This window comes from Trematomus bernacchii, unplaced genomic scaffold (assembly GCF_902827165.1).
Source record: "Trematomus bernacchii unplaced genomic scaffold, fTreBer1.1, whole genome shotgun sequence".
NCBI lineage: Eukaryota > Metazoa > Chordata > Actinopteri > Perciformes > Nototheniidae > Trematomus > Trematomus bernacchii.
Genome location: NW_022987608.1, coordinates 4,221,203 through 4,243,897, shown reverse-complemented (window position 1 = coordinate 4,243,897; position 22,695 = coordinate 4,221,203). Strand labels below are relative to the sequence as shown.

Here is a 22,695-nt window from a genome sequence, read left to right as displayed (position 1 = left end):
TTCCTGCGTGTCTCCTGCCTTCGTGCCAACCAGAAATGAAAAACAATCGTAGCGACCTCCAGCGACCCCTCCTGACGCGCAGACAGTTAAATGGTTTGTAAGACGTTTAATTACCAAATGGTATAATCGTAATTCATCTCATCATTAGATGTATGATATTAAGTGAATTGCCTCCCATGGGTCCCCGTGTTTCACAGATCAATAGATTTAGATGGAGCTTGAAGGGGAGTGGGGGGGCTGGGGTGGGCAGTTAAAACACTCCTGAGTCCCTTTTCTATGAACATTGTTTGTGTGATGCACCATGGTGACATCCACTCATTTATTTATGCAATTAGCTTTTTATATAGGTTTAATTATGCAAATCTATAAATCTGCACATAGCAATGGCCGTATGTGACTTTTTTTTAAATGGATTTCCAGCTCCTGGGTTTATTTTGACGGTGAAAGGACATAAAACAAAAGACAAGGTTATGGCACCACACACTCCTCATCGGCAGAGTGCTTGCGTTTGCACTTTGTTGGTATCGAGCATTGTTTGAAGGCATTGTGGAGATTGCTAATGCGGCGTGTACACCTCTGAGGCTCAGTAGCCTGCAGCTTGATATCGCCTGTATTCCCAATGTGAATATGGCTGAGTGGTGATCGGGGACTTGCTGCACCACAAGCTGCTATTCACTGCAGCCGGCACCACTAGCCTGAGTTAATTGTCCATTATCTGCTATTATCTAAGCTCTAACCCTCTCCGTCTCTTTTATTCACCCTCACTCGTGATTCGAGCCGTCCCCACCAGTTTTTTTTTTTTAGCTACTCTAGCAACCTCATACCAGTGTAAAGAGCCAAGTCCTGGCAACTGCGTTCAAATAGTAATAATGATTCCCTTTGTTCCTGAGGTAGCTCAAACAGGATTGTGAACATGAAGTCAGCAAAGCATCATGTTCATTTCTTGTCTTACCATCTCCCTGCTTGAGTGGGAGGTGCTCGTATGTCTAATATTCCCATCCAGAGTAAATACGTTTTTCTTAAAGTATGCAGATGTACAGAATACATTAGAATTAAAAAAAATAATCTGTGTTTTACATGATAACAGTGATATGTTTGACAAGAAATGTCTGATTTCGTGTGAATAAATAATATTAATTGAAGTTTACACAGAAAAAAAAGTGTCTCCTTTTGCTGCTTTTAATTTGAAAGGTGATAGATCTATCTGCCGAGGTGTTTGAAGAGTCCTCAGAAATTTCACTTGATGGCACTGTTTTCCTTTTTGCTCCAGCTGAAGCAACAGGGCATGTTTTATGTATGCCAGGCACAATGTGAAAAGCCGGTGCGGTGCCACAGATATGTGCGTCTTTCATTCTCTTCCTGTCTCTGGGCACCGAGAAACACTGACAAACAAAAAGGTCACGCACAATACTATTTAAAAAAAAAAATCATTACGCTTCACATAAAAAGGTTGAAAAGGAAGTTTGTGCACTGTAGTTTATTAATTTAGTGTGTACTTTGGAATAGTTTGCTTGCTGTCTTTCCTTAAAAATAGTTGTGGGGTTTTTTATTCTGCACGGAAAATATACTGTATAATTCAATGTGAATTTCAACAACATAAAAAAGAAAAAACTGTCACTATTCAGCAGTTCATTAATTAAAATGCATTCCTCCTGTGCTGCCAGGCGATGCTTTTAATAATTACATCAACAAGATGATACAAACTATAAAGCCTGGAGTGTTTCTGCAGTTCATTTCAATCTCACACCTTCCTCTCGACTACCACTTCATATAGTAAGATCTTCACCTGCAATTAGTCTCCAGATAATAGCCCCCCCCCTTCCACACGCACACACACACGCACACGCACACACACACACACACACGCACACGCACACACACGCACACGCACACGCACACACACTGCACACACACACACTCAGTCATGCATTTTAAAGGGCTTCAATTTTTAGCCGTGTTATAGTTTAGAAATAAATACAAATTCAGATGAAAGGGAAAAATGGTTGCCCTTTGTCCATTACTCTCCCTGCTGTCTAATGGGGAGGGGGGGGGGGGGGTTTAACAGAGTCTAAATAGAGGTTGGATGGATGGATTGGGGGTGTGTAGGGCAGTGGGGGTCAAGATCATATTAAGTGCTCACAAAGCAAATGGTTCAGCATTAGGAGGTCTGGTGGCCCTGCCTCATGAGCGGCCTTTAAACACGCCATACATCACAGTGAAAAATAGCCCGCGCTTGTATTTCGGCATGGCGCGCATCATAAATAAAGGTGTGCCACGTGTAATTGAAGCTCGTGCATGGGGGAACGCGGCTGGAGATGAGAAATGAAAATCTGTGTACTGGTAAATAGATAATCACACAAAAGTAATTGAGGTTTTCAAACCCCAATCTAGTCTGCCAGCATGAGCTCGTTTGCATGTTAATCACATCGGTGATTTCCCTTCATCACAGGGAAGTCCGCGCACACTTCCATAACCAGCTTTTAATTGCATTTAAAATGTCACAGAGGTGGAACACATGTAATTTAGCCAGAACTGTGTCCAAATTAATGGGTACTACTGAGACGCTCCATTGGACAGGGTTAGAAATGAGAGAGGCTGTCCATTGTTTGGGTCTTTTATTAGAGAGTCTTGCAGTCCCTCCATGATAACATCTCCGCAGCACATTTTTTGAAGTGTATATCAAGACTTCAAAATTAAATCTGACAAGCATTTTGTGAACGATTCAACACTACATTGTAGATGCCAACTTCTTGCAAATAAGCCCAAATGGATGGACATCAAAGGGCAAGACCACAAAGCCAAAGTGTTGGGGTTTTAAGCGGAGAAAGAAAGGGAGGAATGGTTTATTTTTCTTTCATCACCAGGTGTTCTTTGCCGTATAAATTACCAAGATGATGTTTCCATAAAACAGCTTAGAGCACTCCAGAGAGGGGAAACCTGCAAAACAGACCTATTTAATTTTTCATTGAGGTGGACCATCAGGAGCAATAAGCCAATATTCCTCTTCCCCCTTTTCCAGATGCCTTCTACACCACTGTATCTCACCAAAACCCAAGCCCCTCTTACTTTTTTCTTTTCGAAAAAAGTTCTGCCGAGACCTACATGAAAGGAAGGAACTGTTGAAATGTTAATTTTACCATCTGCTGTCGAGGCCTGCTACCTTTTTTTTTTTTTTTTTTTTTTTTGTGTGTGCATTTTTTTCTCCCCCTGCCTTCTTTAATTCCCAGTAGTTCTGTTCTGTTTCATGAATGTGCTGCTATTTTGGCTGTTTGAAGTCATGGGGTCTTTGCGAGCATGGCTTTGACTGGCTGGAAAATACAATGCCACATGGTGGATGGTGGAGACTGTCCATTAGCTTCCTGTTTAAAGCCCGGTCCCTCCTGGTAACCCTGTTCTTATACCAGTCCCAAGGCTCCAGTTACGCTCCCATGCCCACCTCCAGTCCACAGGCTGTCAGTCTCTCCTGCTGACTCGGACTTGCCCTTGCTCTCTGCTTCCTGAGTGTGCCGTCTTTAGGGACCCATTTAGTCTGTTTATCTTAATGCTGAGGATTTTAATCACTCGTTTACAAGACCCCTAGCACCTTTTACCTAATCAAAGTATTTCCCCCCCCCCCCCTTCAGCACACATTATTGCTCGATTTCCAGTAAGCTCAATAAACCCCAACAAATCCCAGAAAGAAATGAAATTCTCGTGTTTCTCCCGACTCTTTTTTCATCCTGTCTTCTCATCACAAAAGTTGACACTTTTAAAAAGTATATTGCCAAGTTTGCTGTGAAATTTTTGCCAAATGGATAGATTCCATTGTGAGATTTGATAGTTGGCAATTAGGGTGAGACATCCTGTGTGCTGAGTTGCTTAGCATTTTCCTTGGCCGGGACCAGATTGTTTAGTCTGCTCTCATTGTGAGCTGTTTCTGAGCTGCAGTTGACGGTTGTTTGCAGAGCGCTGGGGGAAAATGTGAGAGGGGCCAGTGCCTTTCTCTATTTATTTATTTTCCCCGTCCTTGGAGCTGGAATCTGATTTGTGTTCATGTTTCTCTATTCTCTCTGAGCGGTTTTTAAGTGTGGCTGCTGAAATCTAGACTCTGTATGACCTCACTGCACGGCCTGTGTTTCATTAATGACCAGCCCTGTGGTTTGGGGAGAGGAATATTTTTCATATGACACCGCCTTGCATTAGCGCGCAGCGGCAGCTGCACAACCACAAAACCATCCAATTTTGTGGCTTTGAAAGGTGTGAAAAGTTCAGCTCCCTATAGCAAGCATTGCATTTATAATTATAGTCAGTGTATGCAAGAGCGTATATGTGTCAAGGAGCGGAACTACTGAAGACTTGTAAAAGAAACAAAAAAAAAAGGTCACCTGCTAATGAAATATTTGTCTTTCATTCTCTTTGGCAACTTGTGAAGTAAATAATGGAGATATATTTCAGAGTAAGACGTTTACACTTTACAGATTCAACATGAGAGAAGCCACCTAAAATAACAAGCAGTGACTCAAAGTGGAGTAGGTAGCATTTTGACAGCTTGATTCATTTGTAATAAATATTTATTTTCAGGACCCTTACAGTCACTAATACAAGCAGCTCTTTTTAAGTTTTTTCCAAGTGCCACATCTGGCATACGAGGTATTTCTTTTTCGCAGATTGATTGATTTCCCAGGCTTTGTTGGAAGCGACTCACGCGAGCCACACAGCAATTGACTAAGAAGCATGCAACAATTCACAGACACACGTAGCAAGCCTCTACACCCCTCCCCTTAAAAAAAAAAAAAAAAAAAGCCCAGACACTAGACTACTGTAGCTCTGGTTTGTACCTTGCAGGATATTGAATATCCAAAAGGAAACCTCAGATTTGTCCCGTCCCAAAACAAAGAGCCGTTGTGCTGCCGCCCTGCTCTTTCCCTCTGCCTCTCATCATAACGCAACAAACTATTTTGAATACACAAGATAGCTTGTATATATATGTTTTAAAGATAACTCCGAGCCATTCATCACGGTGCACTCCCAAAGTCCTGGCAGCATTAAGTGTTGTGTTTTCAGCGTGAAGGAAGGAGCTGAAACGGGGAGAGATTGAGGTTAGTCACCAAGGCTGAGGGAGAGTGAACAAAGGAGAAGATTACCTAATAGTCCTGCTATGTATTTGAAGTGGAGCCTGCTGTTTGTTTGGGGTGGTTCAGGGCTGGATGTGCAGGGAGATGTCTCACAGGCAGCTGATGGGTACTTTTAAGCTGTCAGAAACATCCCCTTTGCCATTTGTCTTCCTGAGTAGACGGCAACAGACTTCGACAGGGGGCAAAAGGCAGTACAGAGAGAAAGTTAATGATGTTTCCCAAGTTTGCAAAGTATTGGAAACGTTGCCTCCAAGTATAATTGGGTGACTTTGTGTAAATTAAAAGTCAGCCATGATGAAAGCTTGACAAGTGTTTTTAAGCCGCCGATGCACGCTCCACACAGTGTTCGGGGGCCTCGCGCTACGAGATCTCTAATGAGTCTGCTCCCTACTTGTGTATGTTTGTACACAACAGTCTCACAGGTTGTCACTGCGAGTAAAGTTCCACATTTTGTTCACAGAAATGGATTCATAAACATCATCAACCTGGTGTTAACTACTTAATTACATGCCAAGACCACATCACAAACTGAAACGGGGGTTGTTTGCGAGTCGTTAATTTAATTAGTTGTATCATTTTCGTAGATTACCCTCATTAAAGAACACATTAAAACAAAGGGCTGGGTTGCGATCCATTCAGAAAACTGTGAATACTCCCCTGCAGTTATCGATTTTTCAATACGCTTTCTGATTTCTTAAAACCATTTTTTAATAATAAAATAACCCAGATCCTCCTGTTGATAAAAGGTGTTCTGAATATTATTTTTTTTATTCCACAAATTGCAGTCTGCCTTTCTCCTATGATTGCGAACAACAATTACAACTTCTCTGAAAATCCCAACCAGCCTTTTTCTGCTTTCATAAATTGTACATCTATTCCTGTTTTCAATGTCATCAGCGATTGCTTTTTTGCCACTCAGAGTACTGAACATAGACAGCTTTTAAAGGCAGTGAGTAGGTATGATAAGTGGCTCAATCCTTGTACCAAAGCATTTTTACTGAAGGTTTAATAGCTCCTGTATAATGACTTATAATGTATTCTCTCCAATTGCAAATTTCCTCTAATACAGCCCTTCTGCGGCAGCAAAAAAGTCCATCTGAATATTATTGTGACCTGCTTTTTAAGAATACAAATCAATTGCCTGATTTTAAGTAGTTAGATTTATCCTTTTGTTGTACATCTCCCCCAATGCCAAATGGAACGGCTGCTTGTATAACCGGAATAGCTAAGCAATTTCAAGTAGTGACATCATGGTCAGCTCCGAGTCAACCGAATGTTTTAGTATAAAATACAAGCGTTCATCGGAACATTTCTGCCTAGTTTGAACTCATTGAAAAGCAGTAGGCTTATGAATCATCTCTTGCTGTTCCCATTTAATGGAACATACCTTTGAATGACAGCGTGTACCGGCACATCATCAAAGTGAAACTTCCAAAGTTCTGCTTAACTTGTTGCCGAAATAGTTTCTCGTTTTCAAGGAAATTGCAGTGTCTCGAGAAGTGTATCGGGAAATCTTCCCTGGAGGTAGAAATTGCCACTTGCATACTTGTCTTTGACCAAAGTAAAGCCCTCACACACTCCACAGGAACATGCGCTGTTTAGGAAGATATAAAAGAGTAATTTTATTACTTGGTACATCTCCCCCTCAGAAACCATTTCATTTCTCCTTTTCAGCCTCCACAGAAGCCTTTTATTTGATCTCATATTCCAGAGTATGACTGCCTCAAACCAGTCGGACTCCGTTTATTTTCATTTGGAAAACACATTTAGTGTTGGAGGGGTGGCATTGGCTGGAAGTGGAGAGCAGGGGGTTCGGTTTGTGTGAGAGACTGAGGCGAGTTTCTCGATCACATGCTAATGTCCTCCTGCAGGGATCCGTCCACCCTGCCTGATTGTTAGGAGCCAAACCTTATATTTCATACTCCCAATTTGACTTCCTTCAGCGTTATCAAGAAACATCTTTTCAACTATATTCACCTCTAGTCCTCACCAATGCTTCCCTTGCAAATAACTGTTAGGTTTGCATCCATACAGTGAAATTGATACAGCTGGAGGCCCTTTTCTCAGCGCTTTGAAACTGCAGATCATTGGAAAAGTGTGCCATTTATTAGGCAGCCCACTTAGGGCAGCCCAGATGTAGCTGGTCATTTGAGAGGGACCCGTCCCCATAAACTCGGAGACATTAGAGCGGGCACAACACCCGACTTTCAGAGTCAGAATGAACCCACCCATTTTCTTAAACTTCACATCTTTGGCTATTAACCAAATCCTGAAGCAGTGCAGCTGTCTGGAGAAGCCCAAACTGTATACTGTAAGAGTCCAACATTCCCTGAACATATTTCCCCCTCTCTCCTATTTATCAGTGTCGCTGCCTGTGCCTCCTGTACCTATATCCTCTCCAGCCTGTATCTGGTGACAGCACAATGAAAACATTTTTGTGAAAAGTCTCGTTTCAGTCCTCCGGAAGTCCCGCTCACCTAAATAGTTCCTTCTCTAGGTCTTGTCTGTCTCTCTGTTTTTCTTCCTTTTTTTATTTTTAGTGGGGGCGGGGTGTCGGGGGGGATATCGTAGCCTCCACTGGGCTCAGTTCCACACAATGAATTACCTCCAGATGTAATTCCTTTCCCCCGCCTTTCGCCCTCAAATTAGTGGCTAGTAAAAATTAGGTTTGAATTAGCCGCGGTGTGGAGAATAGAAGAGTTTGAAATGTCCATATAATGAGTTTATTATTCTTTGCTGGAATGCCGTTTTCCTGAATTAATTTGATCAGGGGGTTTTGAGGTGTTATTGGTGTCGAGTTGAGTGGTGTTTTAGTCATGAATGGATAGCCTCTGTGTCAGCAGAAAGTCAGAAGGCCGGGGTAATCGGAGGACTCCAAAGTCCAGTCTCCAGAAGAGCGCTCCATGCCTCAGTAGCTTCTGGAAAGGATTCACAAACTTTCTCCATTATCTAAGTCATGCTCAGTGTTTGATTTCTACTGTCATCCCGCATGGAAGTCTTTTTCATTGCCACTTCCTAATGCATTGACAGGGTTCCTTGGACCTTAAGATAGAGGTTGTTGCATAGCATATACAGGTGTTGTGCTCCTTTTACTGTCAGTGGAGCTTGTCGTGCTGCCATTCATCTGTGTCGTCATGGTTCTGGGAATGATAATGTGTTTGGCAGAGCTGGAGCTGTGGGATCCTCAGATACTACATATCACTGTCATAAATGGGTTTCAGATTCATGAGAAACGACTATTGTATCTCTATTATTTTAGCTGTTCCTTCATCTCGATGACATCTCAGTAGCCGGGAACATTAAAAAAACAACAACCCCGTAGCTTGTACTTTTCTCTGAGAAGGAATCTAATTTAAACTGCAACCGCCTTTACTATATGATAATATCTACTGCTGTGAAAAAAGGGAAGTTGTCTGCCATGCTCTGCTCTTTCATCTAATTCCAATCTGCTGTATAACAGGTAAACTGCTGTGAGCTGCACTTGCTTGTTTAAATTTACCCAGCTCAGCCGAGCCTTTGATTTCAGCAACTCGTTTAATTCAAATACGCTTTTGAAGAAAAGCTTCTTTTTTTTTCTTAAGGAAGGGGGGGTGAGCATTGGTGGCAGCTGTGGTGGTGGGAAAATAAGAGGAGGCACATGAGGGCCAATTTAACCTGGAGTGTCTGTCGCTAGTCTACCAGCGCCTTCGTTTCAAGAGGCCCGGTCAGCTTGAACTGTCTGACTTCTGTCATTTCGATCTCTTTTTATTTTTCTGCTGTAATGTATACTTTAATTCCCGCCCGCCTGCTGTCTGTGTGTCGCAGCGGCGTCTGCAGAAGCAGCTGGAGGGGAGGTGCAGGTATCATTAAGCCCTGGAGAGGCACCAGTGGAACGCTGCTGAGTGCTATACGTGGCTCCTTGCAGCGCGTGTTGATATTTCTGGGCCCAGTGAATGTACAGCCTGGTTTATTTTCAATAGGAACTCGAAGACGGGCCAGAGAGTACACCCCCCCCCCTCACCCCCGACTGCTTACTCGGGCTGTTGATATTGAGTCAAGCAAACACTCTCTCAGGGATGTCCTGTTGGGCACTCTGCCAAAGTCGCAAATGGAAGTCACATGTGGAGATTCAGAGGAAAGCAATGAGGCCTCAATTCACACCCATCACCACTACTTTCTTTTTTCCCTTGCATACTTTTTTCTTATATAAATAATAGTTATTTTGTAGACCAAATCCCCAAGCATTAGTCTTATTCACTGATTTAGACATGGTATACTCCCTGCAATTTTCCAACAACAAACAGCACAGTATTTATTGTGATTGCAGTAATCAGGTCCCTCTTTACCTTTATTCCCTGCTCTCATTTTTTTGTAGTGAAATACATATGCAAATATATTTGGACACTGTCATTATCAGCCACTTAATAGGCATTTCATTAGGGATTTTCTGAATGCTCGGTGCAAGGCAAGTTGCCATGGATACCCTGGTGCTTAAGTACAGTATATTAAAATGGCGCTGCCTTCCAACCACTTATATAATCACCGGTCCGTAATGGCCTCTGCTCTTTGGCCATAAGCAACCTATGGTGTGATCAACATTGTCCGGGACTATAAAAAGCCCTACCCCCTCATTATGCTTAATATTTATTTATTTGTAGGCAGGATTAAGTGGCTCATGAATTGTGCTTGTGGTACATTTGTGTGAAAGGTAATGAATGGTGCTCTATTTCACATCTGTGCTCTTTGGTTATCACTGTGTGGGAGTTGTTAGGGCCAGTTGAGCATATTTTAACAGACGGTAAAATCACTTCATTTTGTCTGACAAGCTCTTAAATATGAGAATGGACGAGGAGGAGGGAATTCAAATGGATAACCCCCCCCCCCCGATGCAAAGTGAACATCATTGATGCTCCTGGCACTTCAATAAATACAACAGTCAGAGTCTCCCCGCACCGTTCTCTCTGTCTTTTGTCCACTTGTGTATTTGAAAAGTTAATAGATGCTTTTATTTAAGCTAACACTAAAGTTTTTCTTTCCTAGATATCACTCATTTCTATCATTAGTGTGCCTGTTTTAGGTTAATGGTTGATAAAGGGTTAATAGGCAGTGAGTCACATGGCTGAAGGCTGCTTGTGACTGACAAACCTCATGGCAGTGCATGCACTTTGTGGTGTGTTGGTGTCAAAAATGACGAGGGGAAACGTGGCGTGATGAGCGCTTGACTTTGTCTAACAGCCCAGAGGCGATGCACTTCACGAGGGCTTTAATTGAAAATGAATAGTGAGTGTTGGTGTGCGTGTAAACTGTGAACATTATAGCAGCGCCAGGAGACGGTAAGCAACGACTGCCGCCATCGTGGTGGCTGCCGCTGCACTGCATCGCAGATCCACGGCTCTCCCCCCTCTTCTTCTGCTGCTGCTGCTGCTAGGGTTGGTAACCAGCTGCTGCCACCCTCACCCCTCCCCACTACACATGTCTATCTCTCTCCCCCCCTCCCTCTCTTCACTGTTCTGCTGCCTACCACCACATCAGGACGCTGGTGGGCCTGTTTGTCTCCGTTGACCTTGGCAGTGAAAAAGCACTGGGAAGAAGAGATGTGGGGAATAAACACCTGAAGGGAGGAGGCACACGATTGTCACAGATGTGTAGAAACAGGCATTGCATTTCCCCTAGTGAAGCGAGCGTTCCTAAAGCCAGGGGCCTCTTGTTTGTCTTTTTCCACCGAGGCACTCTGAGTAGTTTATTAAAGGGGCTGAAGGAGCTTTCTAGCCTGAAGCCTTTAACGCTGAAAGAGAAATGGGAGAAATTACTGGCATAATGTGGATGCTTAGAGCAATTAACAGCAGTTGTTTAATGTTAGCCCCCGCTGCCTCTCTCTGTCGCTGTTGTTTTTTTTCTCCTGCTTGCTTTTGCACTCTTGTCATCCCCCTTTCTCTCTTTCTCTCTCGGTTGCTTCAACTCCCACTCTCTGGCTCTGCCATGATTGTTTAGTGTTTACCCTCCCTGCCTCAGAGCTCACAGAGCTGACACTAATGAAAATGCTACATCTTTTGCTCTGTGTTTGTCTCTGAATAATGATATCATATGGCTGAAATATGCTCCAGCGAAGCCTGGGAGATAACGTGCCGTTCAGAGCCTGTTAAATCATGCCAGTGCACCGCTCAGAGCTGCGAGTTCAAGTGGTCTTTACACCACGTTAGGGCCTACATCTTTCCCTAAATAAATCTGTCATAGTTGCCCAGGGTACCTCTGTGTTAAAACATAAAAGTTCTTGCACTCTCAATAACCTCTTGCTGTGGTTTCCTGTACGCCTGCACATGTGAGTGTTAGTGTACAACTATCATTTTGAATTTTGGAGTTGCCAGATTTAGATGCATGTTTGTTTTGGATTTGGATGGAAGCAGATGGAAAAAACCAACACAAAAACATATTTTTAAAATAAAAAAAAGTCCCCTGTTGCACTGAATCTCTCAGGCCCATGTGGCAGAGCGAGCTGGTGGCAGATGGACTGGCTTTCTGCATCTGCTGTGTGCAGACTGGGGGCTTTGTACTCCTCTCTCCTGGGGAAGACCGGGCCTTTCTTCTTGCCAGTAGATTCCTGTCTGTTGGAGCGACTAAGAAAAACATCTGTGGCATGCAAGGGAGAGAGAGAGAGAGGAGGAAAGGAGAAAGAGAGAGACAGAGAGGAGGGAGTAAAAGAAAAAAAAAAAGACAAAAGGATTGGCAAACACCATTAGCCCTAAATGTTCCAGCTCATTGCCTGGTGTGCATTGTTTACAGTAGGGGAAACATGTTGATCCATCACATTCAGCACATCTGAGCCCGGGCCCAGCTTAATCCAGCTCGCTTCGGCTCTCGGCGGCTTCCTCTGCAGCAGGCGGCGGTTTCTGCGGTCCCAGTCAGAGATACTGTAGTAATTCATTAGGAGAGACTTGTTGGAATAACTCAATCCTCATGTAAGACATCTGTCCGGACACGTTCCCCTGTTATCAAGTGGTAAACCCCGCTTTTTAAGACTGCGGCTGAGGGGGAGAAGCTGTGAAATGTTTGTCAGCTTGTGTGTTCTTATTTATTTAACAAGGAAAGAAAAACATTAGCATTGTGCTTTTCTTAATGCTTGAAATGCATGTGAGAGTGGTTGGGAGAATACTGAAAAAGCATGTCTTTCTGTAAGAAGAAGTGAGGCAGCATTCGGCATGGTGAGGTCTCCCCAGTTCTGAACCTTTGTGTTCTCCCTCCCCTCTCAGATTCCTCTACAAAACGCCTCTTCTGAACCCCCCTCACACACACACACACACACACACAGTTACACCCCCCTCACCATTCCTTTGCCAACTCTCGCCACCCTCCGCCCCCTCCTCTCCTCTCCCGCGACCAGCCCCCTACCCCTCCGATCAAGCCACTGGTTTTTGTGTACTATTGGTCCTCAGGCGTCAAAACAATCCGGTGGGGCTGCCTGACTTGTTTTAATTAGGCAGCGCTGAAACGGCAACTGTCTCTCAGACGTGGCCAGGCGGAGGTGCTCTCCCCTCGCACTACTGTAAATACGGCTGTAAATACTTCTCTGCTGACAGTAAGCTTAGTTTCTCCTTTCCTTTTTTTTCCCTCCATCTGAGTGGCATTTTCCCCCCCCCTCTCTTCATTTTTTGAAAATGCATCCCGGCTTCTGAGAATACTTCTTCAAATGCTTCTTACCGGGCAGAGTGGATTTTCTCATTGTTTTAAAGGTAGGTCTTTTTATCTGTCACTCTCCCACTCCACTGTTTCTGACTTTGTTTGGATGCCTACTTGTAGTGTAGTGTTGGCGTGTTGCTCTGTAATGCATAGATGCGATGTGGCTAATTGTTTTTAAGAGCCCTATACGCTCTCTGTCGGAGCGCGGAGGCTACCGACTCAGCCCTTCACTAATCCCATTCAGACCTCTCCACACACACACACACACACACACACAATCAGAGAAGAAAAGAGAAGCAGTGAACTGTGCCCGTAGAAAAGCCTCACACACACATACCTTTTTTTACCTCTCGGAAGCAGCGTCCTCCAGCCCTTCTTCTTTCTCCTTTCCCCTCAGCGATGCCGAGCGCATAGAGAGGAGCAGAGTAGAGAGCCGGTCGGGCAGGTTGTGTGTAAGAGTGTGTGTGTGTGTGTGTGTGTGCACAAGAGAGAGAGAGAGAGAAACAGAGTGTTCAGAGGAGCAGATGTGCGCTCAGAGCGAGAGCAGCGCGAGGTGCCTGGTGAGTCGCAGCCGAGAGCCGGCGAGCGTCCTGCGAGCAGGCACAGCACTCTCCGTGTGAAGATCCCCTCACACACACACTCTCACTCACAGACAGGACCCACCCACACACACACGCTGCCTACACACACAGTTACTCTTACACATTTGCACCAAAATGCACAGAAAAAATCTTTTAACTTACTTGCAAGAAGTCACTTATATTACAAAAAAATCTCATTTGAAGACTTAAATTAAAACACAGCTAAATGGAGCTAATAATTGCCTTGTCTCTTATTTCCTATAAAACAAAATGACAAGCAGTTTTTTTTTTTTAGCAGTGATATATTTCATCAACGGCAGACATAAGAAATGATGGTCTAATTATTTCCAGCGTACAGAGAGAAAGAAGCCACGGTCATAAATGTCCATTTTGTACTCTACTGTCCCCCCCTTCCATCCACACATACACACTCACACACACACACTCTCCCTCCGCTGTCCCCTCTCACACTCTTTCCCCTTCTCTCCCCCAACTCGAGCCTCTGCTATCGGGCCTGCATGTCCGACCCGCACAGGGGGCCCCGGTCGGTAATTGCCCCGGTGACAACTGGAAATGATAGAATAATTGTCAGGAGAGGCGTCTGGGCTTTCTTTTTTTTAATGGGACGAGGGTGATTTAAGTATGCATGAATGGCACAGTGGTGGTGGTGGTGGCGGCGGTGGCTTGAGAGGGAGAGGAGAGAGAGAGAGAGAGGGAGCGGGGGGGGGGGCGGGGGGGGGAACTGGGGCGGGGGCTGGCGGTGTGTGTGTGTGTGGGGGGGGGGATGGCTTGTTTATGATGCCATCCCCCATAAACACAGGCTGAAGTGATGACACAGATAGTGTTGCCTCTCCACGGGGTGACACCAGTCGACTTACTGCTACACACCCTCGGCAGTGGCAGAGGCGAGCTCTCTGTTCTTTGGTCAAGCTCTCGGGCACTCCTCACCTTCAGGTAAAAAAAAAAAAAAAAAAAAAAAGTCAGGCAGACTGTCAATCCATCCATCATCATCCATCCATCCCGTGTCATCCGCTGGCTGTGTTTTAACGGTTGTGTTTTATTGCCGGGCTGCGTCTCCTTGCTTCCCCGCTGCTCGTCCCAATGTAGCCTCCGTCTGCGGGCTCTGTTAATCTGCCGCTTAATTAGTGCTGATGAATGGCTCAGTGTGTGTGTGTGTGTGTGTTCGTGCATGTACATGCGCGTACAAGTGAGTGTGTGCACCGGTGGCTTTGTGCTCGCGTGTCCGTATTAAGGTGTGCATGTGTGCATTCACTGTGTTAATTCCTGCTTTTTTTTTTTTTTTTTTATACTGTTGTTTTTCCAGATGTTGCTTGCTAAGCTAATCATTGATCATTAAAATCAAGATAATAAAAGGGCACAGCCACTATATAACCTTTCCTAAGCTAATAACAATCAAATATGAATCAGGTGTGTTTTGAGATGCTTTTTCTCGAGTTTGACTTGTTTGTTTTTCTCCCATCTTTCGGTGTGGGAGAATTTTTTTTTGGAGCAGATGTTTAGTTTGAAGAGGAGAGAGGTCACAAGACTGATAATCGGAGAGGACTAATTATCTATATCAAAGGCGCGTTGGATCATTTGTTTACTTAAATATTGATGAGGGTGAGCAAGGCATGGTATTAGGCTATTGTGGGCATATTATTAACATTTCATAGGGCTTTGTGCAGGAATGCGAAAGGGACTGCTCTTCATAATTTAATACCCTAATGCATAATGAGCTATGTGATTAGCTCACATGGAGAATTGGCCAAACTCCATTTTGAAGGCAGATAATTTACATTGTTCTCCAGAGTCTGGCATATAATAGGTTCTTTAGCGCAATAAAATTAAATGCTAGACATTTTATATTTCAGCTTACAAATCCCCCTGGCAATATTGAGTTTTGAGACTTCTTTTTTTCCCCCTCTCTTCTTTCCACGTATGTCTTATTTTATTTAAAAGAAGAAATTGAAATGGAATTGTTTAACTAAAACACATGTTTACCTTGCATGTTTTATTTAAAATGCACACTGGCCAATTAACACTGTTCATTAGCAGAGCTGCGTTATTTGTTTTGAAAGTTTAACCAATCACTTTGTTATGCTAATTGTGATGTAATTTAATTTGAGTTGCCGTAATGATGATGCCGCTATTATCCACATAAATGATGCAGTTAAGCAGCACGGCCTCATTTGCATGTGCTTGAAGGGAGAGAGGCTGAAAGGAGCCGGCTCCCCCCCGTATCACTCTGCTTTAATTTTCCAGCTCTGTTCACTCCTGCCCTGTGGCTCCTCCTGGTCTGTCGCTGGCTATTGATGATCAGCACTTTTATCTGAATTCTTTTAAATGACAAAGAGGCCTTTATTTGTCTGCTAACATACTCATAGCCCTGCACTGTCGACACATTAAATAATTGAAGGACTATTAAAAAATGCAAATGATTATTTCTAAGTATTAAATGAACAATTGATTTGTGAGCCCCCCACCACACACACCTACACACACATCTCTTACTTTTATTGGCTCTTTCTTAGATGTTTAACGGGGGAAGAGTGGCTCCTTGAATACATATTTCCTTAAAAGAATTATGCTTTGTTGGCATTCGAACCTAGTTGATTTGGTTCGGACATTTTTTTCAATGTGGATAAAATAGTGGGGTGTGTTTTTTTTAAATGGAGAACTGTACACACTGTCATCGACTTTCTGCACATTTTTGTAAAATCAATTTTTTTTTAGATCCTTTTATTCCGAGCTGTTTTAAAGTCTCCAACCGGGCCATGGAGAAAGTGTGACTAAGCCTGCGTTAAAGACTGCCCATTATCTATTTTGTCGTGGGTTACACTTTGGTCATTTTCTTTTGGTAAGATTATTTTCCCCCTCCTGACCAGTCCCCCCCCCTCTGTTATGCCCCTAATTGGTTACATAAATCTTGTCTGGTATGAATGAGGAATGTTGCGGTGTTGTCAACTGCAATCTTCACCCTTATTTACCAATTCATTAAGATCTATCGATGCAGGACTGCTGAGGGGGAATGACAACATAAATCAGAGCTGGAGACATAATGGCCCTAATCAAGCAGAAATAACTGGAAACGTCACAATGAGCTATGTCTGTGTGGCTGTGCCGGCCGCGGCTCGCTCCCTGCGCCTGTCCGCTGGATGTGCCGCGCTGTGGAGAGGCAGGCTGTCCAACTGTCATCAGATCCTCCACCAGGCACCACACCAGTGTAAAGAATTTGTCCATTTCCTCCTTATTTTTTACTCCGTGTCAAAGCAGCTCAGTGCTGGTTCAGGTCGAGAATTAAAGTGGAACACTTCCACGCACGCCGTCTATAAATACAGTAAGGTCCTTGTGTTCACACCGCACCTCCTCTGCTGCTGCTAAAGATGATTGGACGAGACAATGAGGCCTCCCCTCTTTATAGGTCAATTAGCCTTGATTAGGTGGGCCGAGTTAATTAATGGAATTGGCAAATATGCAAATGAGAGCTGACTGATCAGCTTTCGTCACTGTCTTGCGCAGCCACAGCTGTCTCCTGCTTCAGCAGAACCAGGCGCCTGATGTGTAACATGTAAATGATATGGGACGAGCCTAAATGCTGGATAAAAGTACTCTCTCTCCTCCTCTTTGGCTCTTTCTGCGAGGGGCGTGCAGGGATATATTTAAGCATTTATTGCTTTCTTGTTGAGCTGTAAATTATATTTAATCTTTAAATATTTCCACTTATTTTTACTTTGTTGGTTTTAATTTAACATTTTTACCTACCAAACCCTTTTTTTATTGTTATTAGTAATTGGATCACCCATGCACAATAACTGCTTTGTCGTATTTCAGTGCTGGTTGTATTCATTTAAAATGAATTTGTATTAACATAGTATCATGCACACTATTCACGAGTGCCTCTTGCATTTGATTCTAAGAAGACATTGTGCACACCGTACAATTGAACATGCACTTTCCACCCTTTCCTCTGCTTTTCTTTGTCATTTCTTTCCCTTTCTGTACCCCACAAACACTCAGTCTCACACACACTCACACTCCATTCAGCGACACTCACACACTGTGGCAAAGTAGTCTGTCTTTTATCTTATTCTGTCTCATCTCCTTATTGTAAATAGAAGAGAATTAAGTTCGGAACACTCTCGACTGAATGTCTCCTATCACAGAACTACGATTTATTGTCAGCTCAAATGAAGAATTGAAATATGACTGAGGTTTTTCTCAATGTAGGGCTCATTGGACAGGAGATAACCACATTTGATTCTGTTGCTTTGAATAACGTTAATCCCGAAAAAGCAAGAGTCCATTATTCATATTCATCTCCTTTCATTTGGCCCCACTCCTGATTTTGTAAATATGATTTCTTCAGCCCCCTTTTTTTTCCTTTCCAAAAGCAATCTTCATTCACCGGTGAGACACTTTTGAAATTCCTCTATCTGAGAGCAGAAACCATTACCATACACAGGTTTATAAGAAGTAGTCATTAATGCTCTTTTATGGTGGCCCTTTAGTGCCAAAAAGGAAGCTTTTAATTCTAAGGCACGGCAGCCTGGCTTGCCTTCCTTAATCCGGGGGACTGGGTTTTGTCGGAGTGGTCCTTTTTCCATCTCCGACTCCAAACTGCCTGCTTGAGGCTGAAGGCTGTAATAAAGTGCTGTGACAACCAGATCAAATTACAGTACACACCCAAGAACAAATAAACATACGATCATAATCAAAGATTCTTAAATGTACGGTTTGCCTTGCAGACATTTATCTGATTAAGTCATCTCAAACTTCTTTGTTCTCCATTACCCACATTACATTTATCATTCTCAAATGTTTTAAGCACCATTTTTTAGTCAGCACATATGTGGCATTTTGATTTATTAAGCAATCTGAAGTATTAAATATGCGAGCCCCTTGCCCTTGCCCAGTAACTTCTTTATTTTGTATGCATAGTAACTTATGGCAATGATGAATTAATTTCACTCAAGCACAGAATCTGTGATTATTTTAAATGGTAACCATATCTCGACTTGATCAGGGAGCTGTGAGGAGTCAGCAGACTGTGAAATGTAATTTCTATTATTATTTTTTTTGTTTTTGATCCTCACAAACCAAAATAATTTTACGCCAGCCACCTGAAACGTGAGCTCTTAATGAACGGGCGTGTGGGATCACAGGTTTACGGGTCACTTTTTCCCCCCCCCTCTTTTGTGTCATCCTAATGAAAATATTTTCTGCAACTCATGCATAAAAAATGAGGGGATGGATCAGTGTTCCTGATAGAGACACAGTGCAGAACATCTTCACACTGAAAATGGATAGGCCCTGAAAGAGTGTCAAGCCTGGTGTGTGTTAACAACGTTACAGTGGCTCCAGTGTGTGTGTGTTAAATTCCCCAGTGTTCCCAAGACAGTGTTGGGAGCCCAGCAGACGGCTGTGTATTCCCACTAGATGGATGGCCAGTGTCATAGTGTGTGTTTACCGCACATGATAGAGCGGGAGACAGGCCAGGTAATGAGGCTACATTAAGGGCTTTTAGAGCTCGCAAACAAAGATGGAGGGCTGCTTCTTTCCCCTTTAATGATAGGTGTGTGTGTGTGCGCAAAAGGGAGCAAGAGAGAGAGGGGCAATGAAAGGCTCGATTCTCCTTACACCTTTTGTTGTGTCACTTCTGGGAAGAAAGAGGAGGGCCAAATGCGTCGTCAGGACCCTTCCTTCAGATTCTGCACCTGATGGAGGAGACAGATTTGCGTAGCGCGAGATTTGAGGGTAAATATTTGCTCGAGCTGAAGAGGAATGGCAAGCAAGGCTATGGTTGCACAAGGAACGAGACAAAAGCTGCTGTTGGTCTGAAGCTTTTTGCAAATAAAGTGTCTATCTCTGCTTCATCAGGAAAAGGAATTCCTCTCTATCGAGCCTCCACCTTAATAGAAATGTCGGGCGACAGTACATTTGGAGAGTTATCTCCGTCCTTCCCTATCTTTCCTTTACCCGACAACCTAAACACTTAGTATCACTTTCATCTCCCTTCCTAAAGCTATACGTCTACAGCATCAGCAGCGTATTACCAGGCCAATAACAGCCTTCCTCTCTGTTTCCGATCACGATAATAAGCGGTTTCCCTCATTGGAAGATTATGGCTTGAGGAAATAGCATCAAATAGCGGGTGTGTTGAAACGCAAGACACCGGCAATTTATGGGATGTCAAACACACGTGTGGGCAAGCCGGCAGATCAGAGCGAGCGCCCCCAGTCGATACTTTAGCTCGGGGGGGGGGGGGGTGCGACTCCTTCCGACCCAGTTGGTTTAGGACAATCTGGGGTCAGGGCTGGTGTCCCTCAGGGTGGGGGTACGGGGCCTGCTGGACTTGTGGAAGGCACACATTTAAAGCACGCATGCATACAGTCGCACCCTCAGGTGTTGAGTATTGTCACTATCTGTCTCTCCTGAGTATTGTGTGTGAGTGTGTGTGTCTCTATCTGTGACACTTCCACTCTCCCCCCCCCCCCCCCCCTTCCCCTCCCCTCCACAGTCAGATCGGCAGCCCGCTCATCATTGCAGCCTGGCTGTGTTTCTAATTGACATTCTAATTGGCAGATTTGAATGCCGCCTTTAGATGGCTAATTAATTTATCTCACCGCTGTCATTAAGGTTAAAGCACCATCTGATCTCTGCGAATATACTTTGCATATATCTGCATTATCATTATTCTGCAGTTAGACATATTGCACAGATTTTTATTTTCGGAGGAGGGCGATAAGATTATGAGATTAAGCGAGGGTGGGGGGCTTTTATTGTTTGTGTGTTAAATCCAAGTTATGCTTCTTTCTTTTTTTTACCGTGATGTCTCCTTTCTTAATTGTACCTCTCTATTTTACGATATTAATATTTTATAATCCAAGCACATTAAAAGCAGGTTGGTTAATATCAAAGTAGCAATTTCCCTCGGACTTCCGGAGTAGTTTGCATTCAGATGTTATTAAAAATCCTTATTTCCTTGTCTCATATATCTTCAAGTTTTCCGAATATCCATCGCTCGTCCAGGAAAGAAAGGAAAAAAAATCCAGGCTCCATTAGAATGTTCATAAAATTGTAGTAAAGGCAATCAGACAGTCTTTCTCTGAATATTTTAAACATTGGGCATGTAAAATGTATGCCTAATTTGAATACTTATTAGCCGGCTGATCTCGGCTGCAGCCTTGAGTTTCTTATGCTGAGATTCATCACCGGATTGGTTGTCACATTGTGCCAGTCTTCCCCCTCTCCCTCCCACTCACTTTCTCTCTCTTTCACTCTTTTCATCTGTCTCCCTCCGTCACCCCCCACCTTCTTCTTCTTTTTTTCCTGTGTGTCTCTCTCCATCAGTAGTGAGCGGTGTTTAACAGGGGCCTGTTTGTTCACAAGCACGCCTTGTACCGGCCTCTTCCTTATTTACTCGTGTCCCGGGCAGCTGTCGCCCTGCTCTGTGTAACAGCTCAGCCCTGTTTGTTCTCCCCGCCTGGATCCTGTTTATCCTGGCTGTGGACATCCTTTAAGGCCTGTCCTGTATCTGCCCCTCGTCAAACACACACACACACACACACACACACACACACACACACACACACACACACACACACACACACACACACACACACACACACACAGAGGGAAGGACGCAAACACACTTCTATTAAAACGGTATTTACCGGCCAAAGAATACACACAGTACCCAGGTGGGATGGGCACGAATGCTCTTAAAACACACACACACACACAATCATAATGATCATTCTCCGTCTTTTGTTGCATGGATGAACATTATCTGGGGTTGCTCTTGCACATTTTCTCTAAGGTGTAAAGATTTGTTTGTTTGTATTTGAAAATGGACAAACTGCTGGTAGATTAGGAATCTTCTGAAGCAAACTTTGAAAGAAAGTTGAGTATTTTTGTATCTTTTGAAATATTCCTTGTCTAGAATATTCATTTTAAAAATCCACAACAATATTGACGAAATAAAGACCATGATTCTTGGGTTGCATTTGAGGCTTTTTTTATTGTAATTTATTGTGAGGATGTGGACTGATGTTGGTCCTTTCTGCCCCAGTGAAGGTACAGAGCATTAAATGCAGGGGGGAAACGATAAAACATTTATTACTGGAGAGAGAGGAGGTAATATGCATAATTTATGCTGTTTTTAGCACAATCATTAGTGATATTCCTGATAGATTTCTTTCCTTTTATTCCTTTCTATTTCATATCTCTTATTCAGGAGTTTTCCATATCTAATAGATGCGGAATTCAAAACCCTATATGTATTGTTGTCTTGCATTACAGATCACAAAGTTTGATTGCAGCTTGGTTTAATTGTTGAGAGATTTTATTAAATATGATAAAAACACACGAATACATAGCTTTTTATGAAAGAAGAGGGGGTATAAAAAGGACTGACATATGGGCATTGTGTCTCTATGGAAGCCTGTGTGGCAGATTTTATTTAGCACACATGACATACCCATTATAGTGTTCATCAGCAGCCCTGCACCATGTGATTCGGTGCCTCCTCCTCCAACCTCCTCCCCTCCACCAAATTTTAATTTTGCATGATTAGCTTTGCGTCATTAGGCAACTCCATTCAGACGCGACACACCAAAAAAAAAATCTGACAGCCTCAAGACGTCAAATATTTTTAGGATTGCCCGTGTGTTGAGAACTAAGCATTTGTTCATATTTTATCTTAATTTCCTACAAATGTAGTTTTATTATAAATAAAATGACAACCACAAAACACACTTCTTCCTTGTAGCGTACATGTATGCCCAATTTTTACGGATGAATCACATTTAGCTACCCCACCCATTTTAAACAGCACCAGGACGTGCATCTCTTTGTATTGCTTCATTTACACAATGAATGCATAATTGCTCCTCCTGCATCCCCCCCCCCCCCCCTTTTCTCCTTCCCCCCCTCCTCCCTCTTCTTTAAATGCTTTAATTTGCAGAGGGGGATTGAGGGGCTTGATAATGGAAGCGTAAAGAAGAAAAAAAGAAAGGAGGGAAAAAGGGGGGAATTGTAAGAAGAAGAGCCCTAACCGGTGCCTCTTAATCACTTCTAGGTTTTAAATCATGATGATGCAGGAGTCGGCCACAGAGACAATAAGCAACAGTTCAATGAGTCAAAATGGAATGAGCACCCTAAGCAGCAGCCAATTAGAGGCTGGCAGTAGAGATGGGAGATCAAGCGCTGGTGACACGAGCAGCGAAGTAAGCACAGTCGAGCTGCTGCATCTGCAACAACAGCAGGTAAGTTGTGTTTCTCCCCCGTCTCGTCTCTCTGCCGCTCTCTCCCTCACTCTCACTCTGTTTCCCCCCCCCCGCTCTCCC

The 22,695-nt window shown here is 43.5% G+C and overlaps 1 protein-coding gene across 8 annotated transcripts in view; it reads left to right on the top strand.

The window, feature by feature from the left end:
- The window catches only part of foxp2 (forkhead box P2), a 91,538-nt gene that overhangs the window by 16,501 nt on the left and 52,342 nt on the right, over positions 1-22,695 (top strand). For 5 of the 8 annotated variants that reach the window (XM_034131515.1, XM_034131514.1, XM_034131513.1 and 2 more), the window contains exon 4: positions 22,428-22,614. The exons of 1 other annotated variant lie outside the window; for it this stretch is intronic. In XM_034131515.1, coding sequence (XP_033987406.1) covers positions 22,438-22,614 — 177 coding nt within the window. In that variant the 5' untranslated portion in view covers positions 22,428-22,437. Of the gene's footprint in view, positions 1-12,609; positions 12,821-22,427; positions 22,615-22,695 lie in introns of those variants that run through there. 2 more of the 8 variants (XM_034131512.1, XM_034131517.1) reach the window with 2 other exon arrangements.